Source organism: Syngnathus typhle, linkage group LG1, assembly GCF_033458585.1.
Source record: "Syngnathus typhle isolate RoL2023-S1 ecotype Sweden linkage group LG1, RoL_Styp_1.0, whole genome shotgun sequence".
Lineage (NCBI taxonomy): Eukaryota > Metazoa > Chordata > Actinopteri > Syngnathiformes > Syngnathidae > Syngnathus > Syngnathus typhle.
The window spans coordinates 8405017-8419505 of record NC_083738.1 but is presented as its reverse complement, the minus strand read 5'-3'; the positions used below and the strand labels follow the sequence as shown (position 1 = coordinate 8419505).

Sequence of the window (14489 nt, the reverse complement as noted above, 5' to 3'; positions counted from 1 at the left end):
AGATGTTTTTTTAGAACAACAGTCAGTATTAACGACGCCCATTAATTATATTTGCATGGGCTACTTTTTCTTTCCACACAACAGCGTGACTATTGCAGGGAAAGGAGAAAAGCATTGTACTATTATTTCCTGGCTTGCTTTGTCACATTTTGTTAATAGTGTCCAATTGGTGAAAAAATTCATGTGCACAGCCCTACTCATGTCCACTACAACTTGTGAAAATATAAAAGTGATCTGCACAATATTTTGGAAGTCTTTGAGATTACATGTGCACTCCTATGAGGGAAAAAAACAGTATCACCTCCATAAAATCGAAAATATTGTGCTAGTTTTTACAAGTTGGACAAAAGTACGAATGTGCATATGAATATTGATGGTGATTGACTTAGTGATGCATATCCATTCAAACGTTAACCAAGAATAAATGATGATTTTCCTGCTTTCACAAGGAGGAAATGATCAAATAGATTACCATATCTTCATTGTAGTTTCCTCCTGACCTGCGCGATAAGAGACCCATAGCCCTCAGCAGCCTCAAGTAGCATGTTGCTAGATTTGTATTGATAACCAAGTGGGCCTCATCATTAGGCTAATAGATATTTTATGGCCCACACCTTGTTAAAACAGCGAACCGTCACAGAGAAGTCATTACGCCATTTGTCAGGCTGTGTGTGTTGCCCGTTTGGAGGGGCCCTTGGTGAGAGAAGTAACTAGTCCCGTTGAATGCTTGAGTGGAGATCAATAGGCCCAATGTTTGAGTCACCAGCCAAGCCTGAGATGTTTGGGGATTCATCACTTTTGTTTTTGTTTATTCAAGTATCAGGTTAATCTGCTTTAGAAAAGTCTGCAAGAGGCCTGACCTCTTCCCAAAAGCTACAGCTGACCCCCCTTCTCCACTGTTGACAGCTCAGCGTGTCCATACTGCACGGGGAAATCCAGCGATGTATGCTTTATCTTTGGATGTGTTATCTACCTGATGGCTTCAAGGTTCCGTTCACACTAAAGAAATCACCTTGGGGATGAAAAGAAGAAGATTATGTTTTGTGTCAACTGGAGCACTGCCCTTTGTTGACACTTGAATCTGCCTGCTTTATGTGGCACTTATAATTTGACGATTTGCATTTCACAATGCTCAAGTTTATCTCTTGATTGTCTTTGAACACTTTGGGTCTTTGTGAGCAACCTGGAGGATTGTAGTCCTGGAGTTTCACAGCTCAGACTGGCCCATATTTGTTCACAGTTTGCTGAAGATCCACCTCCTGGTAACACCGTCCCGGTACAAATTAATCTACAAAATAAATTGAAGAAGGGATAGAGGCATTTCACATATTTGAGAATGAAAATAATTATTACTAGAGTAAAAAACACCGTTACCTTTATCTTCCAATACATCACCTCAAATTAATGTGAAACTTCCACAGTCTACACCAGTGATTCTCAACCAATGTGCTGGGGCACATTAGTGTCCCGTTGGAGCTCTTAAAAGGACCTCCAGGCCTTGATGATCCATTTCTCACTAACAAGCTCAGTTTATGTATGTTTTGATCAAGAAAGTGGGTTTAATTTTCTTTTTTATTTATTCATTTTGGACAAATAATGAAATAATGAATGCCTTGAAACCACTGTTAATGAGGACTATGGCCATGCTCGTTCCTTCATGTCTTGGTGGTAGTCACAAGAAGTACAAGGTCACAATTATTGGCGGTGATAGTGGGTTGATTTCACTCATAGGACCTGACATGTGACATAAACCCACAATATTGTGCAGAACGCTTTTGTATTTTCACAGGTTGAAGTGAACAAGAGTAGGAATGTGCGTATTCTTTTTGGTGGCAATTAATGGCCATTTCAGACACTAGGTGGCAACAAAACGTGGCACAATATGCATTACAATGCTTGCCTCCCTCCTGTGATGTAGACAGGCTGAGATGAAAAAAAAAAGTCATCAGAGCTACAAAGACATCATGACAAAGGACATATCACCCCACCCCTAATTGTAGGACTGCTGGGTGAGGGGCCTGGTACTGAGGTCCGCCACCATGTCTTAAATTACTTTTGGTATTAAATGATTACAACATTGTAACAAAGGTAGTCAGTGCAATATATAATATAATATAATATAATATAATATAATATAATATAATATAATATAATATAATATAATATAATATAATATAATATAATATAATATAATATAATATAATATAATATAATATAATATAATATAATATAATATAATATAATATAATATAATATAATATAATATAATATAATATAATATAATATAATATAATATAATATAATATAATATAATAGCCTGGCTAAAATATATTTATTGCATGTGTACAACGAGGTGATAGTTAGATGGAGAGATTAGTGTCGCGGACGCACTATGGTCGATGATTTCAGACGGAACAAACTGGAGCAGCGTATATTGGAGCCCGGGTCAGCAGCAATTCCCCGGAATGTAAAAATTATTCATTCATGGTCTGCACATTGCCTGAGATTTTTTCTTCTAAATTTATCTACTATATCCATCTAAATAATCTACAATATTCTGCACATTGCCTGAGATTTTGTCGTCTAGATTTATCTACTATATCAATCTAAATAATCTACAATATTCTCGTTTTGGAAAGCCACAACAATAATATTCAAACTGGCCTTCGATTACCTGTAGTTTAGATCACTAATGGATATCAAAAATGTGTAACTGTACCTAATGCAGTGTCCAATGGGGACGACTAAACTTGTGAGTGCCTAGAAAAATTAGAACATTACCACCATCTATTGGATTAAAACGGATGCACGGTGCACTTTAGCAATTAACAGCGCTCCCTGCTGCCGCCCCTCGAAACTTTCAACATTGACCCCCAACGTTTATATAGATATTATTTTTCCCTCAATACTGGATGCATTGCGCACCCCTTAATATACGGGCATTTTGTCTGCATATTCAAGATCAACCGTGGTGCTGTCACGAAGCTGTTTTGGCCCTTGTACCTGGAGTATAATGGAGACAAATGATGACGGGAATATTCGGTACAAATTAAAATAACAGATCAGTACAAATTATCACATGCATTTTTTTCTAGATAGAAACTGTTTTTCCTCGCATCAGTTTATGTCCAGGCAAGGCGTGTTACACCGGAGCTAGGGAGTGGTAGCGCAGTCAGAAATATTTTATCCCCACCACCATACCCATTGAGCAATTCGTTTTACTTTTTTTTTTTTTTTTAAATTACGTTATATTAAGAGGTTCCGGTTAAAAGGTCCACTCTATTCCAATCTAACTCCTGCTTTCATGGTTGTTTGTTTTGCACCTACTGCTGTTTGTTAGCAAGGGGAGGGGAAGGGGGATGCGCTTTACTTGGGCTTTTGAAGAAAAATCTTTAGTGTAAAGATTTAATAGGCTTGTTGTAATAGGCTTAAATTAACTATTTTGTTTAATGTTCCGCGGCTAAATTAATTTAAAAGGACGTTTATATACAGCAAGGATTTTTAACTGATTTTGTCCAAGGGACCACTATTATAACCAAGAAGCAACACTGCTTTGGCGTAATATTACTTTATTTTGTACCAAAGGAGGATAGCTCTATACAGACTATTTATTTGCATCTGTAAGTCTATTTTGGGAATCTCAGCTACATTTGACAAAATTTAGATGAGTAAATGATTCACACAATTAGCTGAAAAATAAATCACGCCTAAATAATAATTAAATTTTATTTTTAAAAACGTTACAATTATTTTCCATTTCCAATTTCGCGGACCACCTGCAATACAGCTACATACCACTAGAGGGCCACGGACCACAAGTTGATAATAAATATAGAGCATATTTGTGCTGTTTATCATGTCATTGGTGAAAAAACGAGAACCTCTAATTGAAGAAAGTGAAGTCGATTATTTTCTCGCAAACACACACATACACATGCAGACACGAGCCCCAAGACTCGTTGTGCCATATTTATTTATCTTATGACCAGAGCCGGTGTAGGTAAACGCTACAAAGCGTTCACGTGTGTGCACTTGATTATATTCATTTATTTCCCTATTAGCGTTTTCTTCTTCTTCCGCTGAGCACAACAACGGCTGTCCCGTCCGCTCGGAGTGTGCTGACAGACAAAACAAGTCACGCCATCTGGCGCTAACACCACAGCTGATTGGCTGATACTCTTTCGCGTTCAGACAGATTGTTGTTCAGCTGGAGCTCGATGAAAAATAACAGCTTGTTATACTGATTGTCGCGGATGATTTTCCCTGGATCAAGGCTACTTTTAAAAAGTTAAAATGTAATTGCACTCGCTCGACTCGTTCATATTTGAGGAGGAACGTGAGAATGTGATGTGGACTAATTTGAAAGGATATTGAAGTAGCTAATGTTAGCTGGTGTTGAATTGCTTATTTAAAGAGGTGGCTAGTCTGGCTCGTTGCGGTTAGCTTCATGGCTAACTCTCAAGCGAGTTTGCTGTTTATTAAATGAATAGTTATGTCATGTTGATTGTAATTAACAACTTCAACAACGCGCGTTAGCCTCTTGCTATCCGGGTTCGCACCGTCACTAAGCTACCTCTATCCATTTGTCTCCAAGGTGACGGGGCTTGTGCTTCCATTCATCTCGTTCCGCCTAGTATCTTTCTGCAAGACGCGTGCCACTGTTGATCATTCAAGATCAACTGTGGTGCTGTCACGAAGACCATACTGTGGATGACTGACGTGACGGTGCTGCGTGGCTGTCGCCGCCGGGCGGCCCGATGTTAGGAGCGGGGAACACGGCAGAGTAGGTCGGTCAGGAGATGCCGGAGTGGGGATGCCGCTTCTTGAACACAATGCTGTAGTTGAGGGAATAGAAGGGTGTACCTACCTCTCTAAATCGGCACTTGGACACGCGAATCAACTTTTCTGCCCAACCAGTAGTGGCACATATATGGATGGTGGGGTCGCAGTATGCCCACCCCCTCATCTACCACAACAAAACAGACTGGAGGGAGCAGCAGTGCTGGAGAGGGGCCCATGTTTGCCAGCTCTTCCTCTTCTCTTAACTCATCTTTCCGGTTTGTCCCAGCTTTTCTTCTGGGTGTGGTGGCAGCAGTAGTGTTGCAGCTGTCATGGGGAGGCCTGTCCCTTACATCTTTCTTCTTGAAGCTCTTCATTTATGTGTCATTCGCCCTACTGTGTTTCCTGGCTGGGAGCTTTGTTCTGCTTGTCAGGAGGAGTCCGCTCAAAGTCAGCTGCTTTGACAGACACAAGAAACTTTCAGTCCAACAGCTGGAATTCTTCAATAAGCTCATGGTAAGATGTCACTACTGCCAGAAAATAAGACACAGGCTCCCTCCTTCAACCAGCCACGACATTCAATATTAATACATCAAACTTTTATTTGCAGCCACTTGCACAAGGGATACTGTAGAAAACAATCTCATTTTGCTTAATTTGATTATTTATGAATTGCAAATGTATCTGTGCCTGTGGTATTTAGTGACAGGTAAATGAGATGAATATTAGACCTAAGACGCAGTGCTGTTCGACATAGCAAATACCACACAGTAACTTTGCCTCAGTGCTGATTGGAACCAAGCGATAATAACAGTGCAAAAGCTTTTTCATTTTTGACGCAAGTATTTCTTAATATTCATTACCTGTACCGTTTGTCCCCATGGGGGTCGCGGGTTTGCTGGAGCCTATCCCAGCAGTCATCGGGCAGTAGGCCGGCACACCCTGAACTGGTTGCCAGCCAATCACAGGTATTTTATAATAATCGTACCTAATTGTTCTGGCCGATTGATGTCAGACATTGCCGTGTAGCGCTGAGCAGAACTAATGCGATGGTTTCAGTGAGCTCAGTGGACATTTACAAGGCGTTCAATTAATTGTTTTCTGAAAAGGGACCATGTGCATTCGTCAACAAATAACAGGCTTGTGCAATTTGGCTGCTTCACTAAGGAAAGTGATAGTGTCTCCACTGTCTGGCTTTTAGCAGCAATGCTGTGTTTGTTCACTCTTGGGCTCAAAGACTTATGTTGATATTGTAGGAAAAAAGTCATATTGTATGCATTTTCTTTTATGTAGAGGCTTAAAACAAACTTTCAATTCCATCCTACATTTCTAGCCCTAGTACATTTCCCCCCCAACCTTCATATCAATCTTTTATTGCGCCCCCGATCGAAGGGAATAAACTGATGTTGACTGTTTTTCCCCCAGACTCGATTTGTGGCCCCAGTACAAGAATCGAGCCAGAGTCGGAGAGTGGTGGTGTCACACAATTTGGACAAAGCACTAAAAGAAGGTAAACTAAGAATTTTTATTTCATTTTTTCGTATGGTGGTGCACAGGATGAAACTAAGGTCATGTGCACTAAACTTTATTTTACTAATTAATAATTTATGAATGTCTTCAGGAAGTCTAGTCCCTGTATTCCATTGCTGCGTGTCTTGCATTTCTCATGTTACAAGTGTATTATTAGTCTTTATAATTATAATATATTATAATGTATATAGAATATAATTATAATTTGTAATATATTTTTATTACTACTACATGCTGAGTGAATGTGTTGACCTGGCTTTGCTAAATTTCTCAACAACCTCAGCATCTAAAAAAAATTGCTGACTGATGGATCTTTGTTCCTCCATGTCATCACAGCCAGACGCTGATATTGTAACTCTTAGAGAAGTGTAACACGTCTGCAAAATGAGTTACAAAACAAAGATGCAGTTGGCTTCCTTATTTACACAGAGGGGTGTGTATTTGAACCTGCTGCATGCCTTTGGTAACAAATAACATTGGTAATATCAGGGTCAAATGAGACAAAAGTTCAGAAGTCTATTTCATGGTGTTTACATCTAGATGTCTTAAACACCTCACTACAGTGTACCTTTTGTTTGAAGCGAGCCACTTTTCAAGAGAGCAAAAGCAGCCACGCAGGCTCAACCCATGACTGTACTTGCTTCACAGATAAGCTTGTGTTTTTTGGATCATAAGCAGATCCTTTTTTTCTCTCCATACTTTGGCCTTTCAATCACTTAGGTCGAGGTTCATCTTGGTCTCATCAGACCTTAAAACCTAGCATACGCACATTTGCTTGTTAGGTAAGTGTATCATTGTAAAATGTGTGTCTACACTGTACAGTAATGGGAATATATTTTCGGCACATTGTTTCATGTGATATTTTCTGTTGTCAGCCGTGCTGAAGCTATTTCTTTTTTCAAACCACAATATGTTTGTTCTCCCCACAGTGTTGGACTATGCCTACAGAGACTACATCCTGTCCTGGTACATTCCTTTGAGTCGTGATGAGGGCCAGTTGTACTCCATGCTGTCAGAGGATTGGTGGCAAATGATCGGCCAGTTGAGATGTCGACTGGCTGATATAGATCTTGTGAACGTGGTGTGTTATGACACCGTCCAAATTTTACATGCACACTTCACTGGTCTCAAGGCTGCATCTTCAAGGTACACACTTCTACCTATTTTTTTATGTTCATAAATTCAAACAACAACTAAAAACGTACTGAATCCAAAAGTTGGTGTGGCTGTGTGTGAACTTTTAAGAAAAGAAAAGAAAAAAAGTGTCGTAATGTAATGACGTAACTTTCACCTAAATTTTCCCGATCTGACTCACTGTCTCTCGAAATTACATTGTGCCCTCACTTTCTGTCACCTACATAAAAAGTGCAAGCTTTCGCTGATCAACTAGTTGCATTATCATGAAAGGCCAGACAAGCCTTAATATCAGTCAGCCCTTCTGTGTAAGATAAATGATGATCTTTAATGTGTTTGAATTTTCATTCAGAACTCACTGCAGTGCTCAGTATTAATCTCAATAGGACTTTAAGCAATTCAATACCGGGCTTATCCTGTTCCCTCTTCATTGTGCATCTTTTGTGTGGACAGACCGGATGAAGGAGCTCGGCCATTCCCTCTCCATCCATGTTTGGTTAGTCCGGAGTCAGAGCTGACCTTCCTCCGCTGTGTTGCCAGAATACTGCTGCTATGTCTGCTGCCGCAAAAGGACGCAAAGTCTCACACACTACGCTGCTGCCTCACAGAAGTCATCACTACTAAAGGTATTTTAACTTGGCTGTCACTCGCTTGTGATTCCAAGTCAATACTTTTATCGTAAAACAGAAATCAAGTAATGTAATTTATTTGATTCCCATGTTCAATCTTGGGAGGGGTCGATCCTCACCTGGTGGTATTTGTCCATTCAAAAGTGCTCTTGGGTCGCCAAGTTTGTTAGAGCAGCACCCTTGTCAGCTCACCTCAGAGATTTTCAATTGGACACGGACAGACACATTGATGTTCATGAATGTATCTTGGTTTAATTTTAAACATCACCAAACATTGACATTTCAACTGCAATTTTGTAATTTTTTTTTTCAACACCCACTGCAAACTCGTCACGTATAACACACAAAAAGACTTTTCATCTACAGCATTTGGGAATAAACAATTGCAACAGCCAAAAGTATACGTAATAAAGTAGAGCTTGAATTGGAGATTTGTTATGACAAGATAATGCCCCGAGCACTTGTCATCTAATACTTTATTTTTCATGACAATTTGATAACCAAGTCTTCATTTTTTGTGCATGTACTGCAGTGTTGAAGCCTTTGGTGGAAGTTCTTAGTGACCCCGACTCCATAAACAGGATGCTGCTATCTCAAATGGAGCAGCGGGAGCAGCAGGCGGAGCAGCAGAAGAAAGCTTACACCTATGCTGCCTCTTATGAAGACTTCATTAAACTGATATCAACTTCCACAGATGTCATTTTCCTCAAGCAACTCAGGCATGCCACTAAAATAATGCACACAAGGGATGGAATGGAAAGACACTGTGAGACCTGCAGGTCTTGCTGTCCAATGTACTGAGTGCAATGTACACAAACACGTTTAGCAAACGGTGTTAAGGGCTCATCGTTTTTGCAGCTGTGAGCTGATGTTACCATGGGAGCAGACAGTGTCGGAGGCGATATGAGATACCTCAATGCCGGAAAACAAATCCGATTGCTATTTTGTCTCATTAGTCCAAGATATCCTGCCAACTTCGGTCGTATTACTCATGTTCCAATTGCTTGCCACATTACATTATGATTCAAAAGATAAAGAATAATCGTGCATGTAATATTTGTTGTACATCTAATGCTGTAATAATCCTGACATCCAAAGACAGCACTTTTACTAAACAACCCAATCTTTCCTCCATTCAGGTATCAGATAGTGGTAGAAATTATTCATGCTACCACCATCAGCAGCCTGCCTCAGCTCAAGAAACAGAAAGGTACTATTTGTTCTTCTCATTAATATCAGTGGGTTGTTTTTATTTTTTTTTTTGTTTTTGTTTTTTTTATATCCAAAACATCATTCAGGATTTTTGGATTACTTCTAATTCTGTGCCATTACATACTACATATGTTTAAGACACTGTACGTCACAATAATTAGGAATGGTGAAATGTATATCATACTATGTATCACATATTTATTGTATATGTACTACGCACCAAAAGAGCGGCGCTACCAACTGTGTAGTAATTAGTACTACTTCAGTACATTAATACTTTATTGAAGTCCCATCAATTGGGTTTTGAACCCGCACAATCTATTGAACACGCGCGCTTTTGAGTATAAAGTGACAGTGATGGGTCGCCATTGTAAATGAGAAAGTGTTCTCAATTGGCTTACCTGGTAAAACATTGAATGGTTAAAAAAAAAAAAAGTGATGCCGCACTATTTAATTTTGGGGTTACTCCATCTTTACGTCTTTCTCTTTCTTCCCCAGAGCGTAAAGGCAAAGAATCAGCAGCCATGAAGGCAGACTTGCTTAGAGCCAGAGATATGAAACGATACATCAATCAGCTGACTGTTGCTAAGAAACAATGTGAGAAACGAATCCGTCTACTTGGTGGACCAAACTATGAGAACAATGAAGATGGAGGAACTGATGACAGCGATGAGCCTCTAAGCCAGAGAGTACTCTTTTTTTATTCTCTAACCATCTTGCAAATTGAAGCCTGAATTCTTAGTATTATATTGGCTGAATGTGCATGTGATTGGACCAAACCTCATGAGTCTCATAACTTCTTCCTCACATTCAGATTCTCCTCTTCGATGACATCATGTACAATCCAGGTTACAGGGAACATTTTCGAGATTACATGGAGAGAGTTGACAAAAGAGCTCTGATAAGCTTCTGGGAATTGGTGGAATCATTGAAAACTGCCAACAAGGTAACACGCATGCCAAAATATTCACTATACAAAGTCAACGAAGGTTTGAATGCAATACAGTATGTGTGGGTGTGTTCTTATATATATTTCAAATTTCACAGAATGAGGTGCCCCAAATTGTCGGGGAAATCTACCAAAAGTTCTTTGTAGAAAGCAGAGAGATTCCAGTGGAGAAGTTTTTGTTGAAAGAGATCCAACAAAGTTTAGTGGGAAACAGAGGAACGCAAGTCTTTGTGAGACTTCAGGAACAGGTCCAATTTCCATAATTTCCAAAAAGTCAAGCATTGTCTAGATGAGACTACAGTGTCAATACTGTCCTTGTCATTTTCTAGGTGGCTGAGACGATGAGGGAACGTTACTACCCTTCCTTCCTGGTTTCGGATCTTTATGAAAGGCTCATCAAATGCGATGAGCAGCACAGCCAATCACGGTGTAGCACTGAGGAGAAGGAAGAAGGGGTCAGACATGCAACCGATTCCTAACATGCATGCACACGATCCACTAATACCTTGGTGTTTACATTCCTCTTGGATGTAAATAAGGCTGGGCAATATAGCTGAAAATGTCTTGCAAATTGAAGTATTTCTTATCAGCTGTAATTGTTTTCCTTGATCAAAATAAAAATCTAACGATAAAGATAGCGACAACAACCATGCACCTTTGTGCTCCACATTTATCTCACAATCTTGTAATTGTTGCACAAATATGCCATAATGTAACCTCCGACTGCACCCCACAGAACACCGTTTTAATTTTGTTTTGTTTTTTCCCTCCTCGTGTTGTGATGTAGTGTCAGGGTCTTGATACTGGAGAGGAGGTGTGTGATGAGGGTAGTAAAAGAATCAATGAACAGGCCAGCTATGCTGCCACTAAACTTTCCCAGTTGTATGACAAATTGGAGTACAAGAGACAAGCCCTGGGCTCTATTCAGAATGCACCAAAACCAGATAAAAGGGTAAGGACATATTCATAAATTGTTACTGTTACAACTAATCATCAAGCTCTTGATCTTTGTGAGGGTGTGGATACAATTAGTACAATGAATACCAATACTTTTCAACACAAGCTATTCCAAATTAAATTCTTGGCATCTGCAAATAAATCATGAATGTTTGTGTCCTAGATTGTGAGCAAACTAAAGGAAGAAATAGGAGCCATGGAAAAAGAACACAGTGAACTCCAGCAGCATATCACCAGGACGGATTGGTGGTGTGAAAACCTGGGTCACTGGAGGGCTACAATTACTACTGCTGAAGTAATTGCTTTTTCATAAAATATATAATTAATGCTATACATAAGACAACTGATTTTCTACATTGATCATTTGGTCGGAAGAAACAGGTGCATTAGATCTTGCAATCCCTTCACTGACTTATTTTTTCACAAAACAGTACAATCCCACAATGCTTCTCTTCAAAGCATTAAGAAATGACAGTGTCTGGTACTAGCTAATAAACCATTAGAGATTTTGTGGGGAAATCTGTACCGTGGTCATTTTAAAAATGGTAAAACTAATTTCCGATCTAATGACAATCTGTGTTTTTTCAGGCTACAGAAGAAGGCGGGGAAACTGTAGCTTGTTACAATGTGTGTGTCGACCTGTTAGAAGGCGAGGAGGCGGTGAACAGCCGCTGGAGCGTCCAAAGAAAACTTAGTGAATTCCATATGTTGCACCGCAAACTGACTGAGGTAAGACAGCATCAAACTCTTAATTCCAGTAACCACATCACTGCAATACTTGTAGTAGTAATTTGATATACAATGTCACTGCATTGGACTAATTCTAGTCTTCTCTCAGTGTTTTCCATCTTTGAAGAAACTCCAATTACCATCCCTCAGCAAACTTCCCTTCAAATCCATCGACCAAAAGTTCTTAGACAAGAGCAAAACTCAGCTCAATTCCTTTTTACAGGTAAACCTGAAAACTGTACATTACATGTGCAGTCACCCTTAGAACAATATTTAGAACAGAGGGAGGGAGGGACGGATACCTCAAAATCAATCGTTTGATTCAAGTCAACACAGTTGGCCACATTGTTGCTGACCATATCAACAATTTTCATAATTTCGTATGTGTGTTTGCAGCGACTGCTGACAGATGAGCGATTGTGTCAGTCAGAAGCACTTTATGCATTCCTCAGTCCGTCCCCGGAACACCTAAAGGTAAGCAATTTCTCCTCATACTCTTACGTTGTTAACAAGCAATAGCATGTTGTGATTTTCATTTCTGTGTCTATCAGCTCACACCAATTTGCAATATGCTCTGGGTAGTTTCTTAGTTTTGTCAGAACAGACTGTATAAATGAGCATCAAGGGTCTCCCACTATAGAATTGACCGAGCTGTTTACGTTAAATATCGTATGCATTCATTTTGATGGCAATACAATACATTCACGTTGTGCTCCTATAAGGTGATGTCCATTCAGAAGAAGTCCTCTTTCTCTTTGGCCTCCTTCCTGGAGAAACTCCCTGGGGATTTTTTTTCTCATACAGAGGTAGCGACTCATGCAGAGCGTCTGGCCATCATTTGGACTACATGTGCTGTCATTGCTGCTTACAGGAGGAGGCAGACGACGACAGCGACTTGTCAGATTATGGTGATGAGACAGACGGCAGGAGAGACGCTCTGGCCGAACCTTGCTTTATGCTCATTGGCGAGATATTTGAACTCCGAGGAAGTGAGTCCATCACTTCCTCGTTTTAGTCACACCTTATCTTGATGTCAGGCTTACTTTTGTTTTTCAAATGCGTTGAAAAATTCATTCCTCTGTGTTTAGGTATACTATTGTATTTAAATGTGTGTATTTCTGTTCATCTACTCAGTGTTTAAATGGGTCAGGAAAACTCTTATTGCACTAGTCCAGGTGACATTTGGACGTACTATCAACAAGTGAGTGACAAACATTGTGTCAATCTGAAGTGTGAACATGGTGTTGTGCATACGCTCTTAAAACTTTTTGTCCTGCTCAACTACAGACAGATCAGGGACACGGTGAACTGGATCTTCTCTGAACAGATGTTGGTCTGTTACATCAATGTCTTCAAGGACACTTTCTGGCCCAACGGGATTCTGGCACCACATGTCAATGTCCGAACTGATGCCGAATGCACTGAAACCAAGGAACGAGCTCAACAAAAACTACTTGATAATATTCCAGGTAGCAAACAAATAGGAGTGTGTGGCCATGATATCAAAAAGATACAAGGAGCTGAGTGAATTAAATATTTGATGAAGTTCAAAGCCTAGATGCAAGATGCACAGTGACGGGGAACTTTCTCTATTCTTTTACCTTGTATATCAGATGCATTAGCAAATCTAGTGGGCCAACAGAATGCCCGTTATGGAGTCATCAAGGTCTTCAATGCCCTACAGGAAGCTAGTGCCAACAAACATCTTCTCTATGTAAGAACCCAAAATTTCTTGGTAATCCTTTGCCTTTTTATTTTTTTATCTTTGTAAGCGTAACAGTTTTGTCTTTTTTAGGTCTTGATGGAAATGCTACTTAAAGAAGTGTGTTCTGAACTCAGAGTAGAAGTTGACAACATGTGAACAAGTATATATCTTTATTTTCTGATATTTTGTACTAGTTTATCGTGTGTGTGTGTGTGTGTGTGTGTGCGCGCGCGTGTGCTTATTTCATATTAAATGTGGCTGTTTATTCCAAGTTAAATGTGGATTTTTCTTTGCAGAACCTGCTGCCAGAATTGTGATGAAGGGATACCAAGAGTTGGATAAAAACAGGGTTTGGGTTTTGTTTCAGTGACGACCTTATTCATTAGTTTATTTGTTCGTCTGTCATAAATGACAACCTTAAAATATTCCCTATTGTTGCGTGGGAGGAACATTGTGATTGTGCATCTCCAGAGCACACAATGAGCCATTAAAAGTGTTATTTTGTTGCCAATGACAGAGACAACAAAGACAGTCTAATGGAATTCTGAGTGATTTTCTACGACATGTTTTTTGAGTGGATGTATAAAAAATGGTAAACTGAGGGGACGAAAAAGCGCTATGTTGGCACGGATTTTGCCTTTCTAAAGTTAATGGCTCATTACCTACCAAGATAAATGGACAAAGCAGTAGTTGGCTGATCTAAATCGTAAAACTTGACTGTGGAAGGAAAACATGCTGGACTGTGTTAATGATGGGACAATGTGGAAATACACTGATTTGGAATATTTGTACCCAAATGAAACTAACTCCACAATTCACATGTGTGAATTAGCATCTTGAAGCTGTGACACGCTTGTTGTTCATC

At 39.6% G+C, this 14489-nt stretch overlaps 1 protein-coding gene across 2 annotated transcripts; it reads left to right on the top strand.

Moving 5' to 3' along the window:
- The first annotated feature begins 4136 nt into the window (after window positions 1-4136).
- On the top strand, window positions 4137-14161 carry snx25 (sorting nexin 25). Of its 2 annotated transcripts, XM_061282759.1 has the most exons (23): window positions 4137-4295; window positions 4595-5295; window positions 6205-6289; window positions 7239-7455; window positions 7897-8069; window positions 8605-8791; window positions 9212-9282; window positions 9783-9973; window positions 10099-10230; window positions 10332-10481; window positions 10563-10688; window positions 11021-11185; window positions 11354-11485; window positions 11779-11919; window positions 12029-12142; window positions 12316-12393; window positions 12642-12725; window positions 12791-12908; window positions 13054-13120; window positions 13207-13388; window positions 13533-13633; window positions 13715-13784; window positions 13921-14161. In XM_061282759.1, the coding sequence occupies exons 2-22, from the start codon at window positions 4951-4953 to the stop codon at window positions 13778-13780; spliced, it is 2925 nt and encodes a 974-aa protein (XP_061138743.1). In that variant the 5' UTR covers window positions 4137-4295; window positions 4595-4950; the 3' UTR covers window positions 13781-13784; window positions 13921-14161. The 2 variants fall into 2 exon arrangements, with proteins under 2 accessions (XP_061138743.1, XP_061138753.1); XM_061282769.1 differs by having other exon boundaries at window positions 4154-5295.
- The last annotated feature ends 328 nt before the right edge of the window (window positions 14162-14489 follow it).

Bases quoted from the DNA above. Each gene is read 5' to 3' on its own strand.
- snx25 (XM_061282759.1), top strand. From the start codon at position 4,951: ATGCCCACCCCCTCATCTACCACAACAAAACAGACTGGAGGGAGCAGC. The intron at 10,482-10,562 runs GTCCAATTTCCA...GTCATTTTCTAG, and splicing joins TTGTGAGACTTCAGGAACAG to GTGGCTGAGACGATGAGGGA. The intron at 13,634-13,714 runs GTAAGAACCCAA...TGTCTTTTTTAG, and splicing joins CCAACAAACATCTTCTCTAT to GTCTTGATGGAAATGCTACT.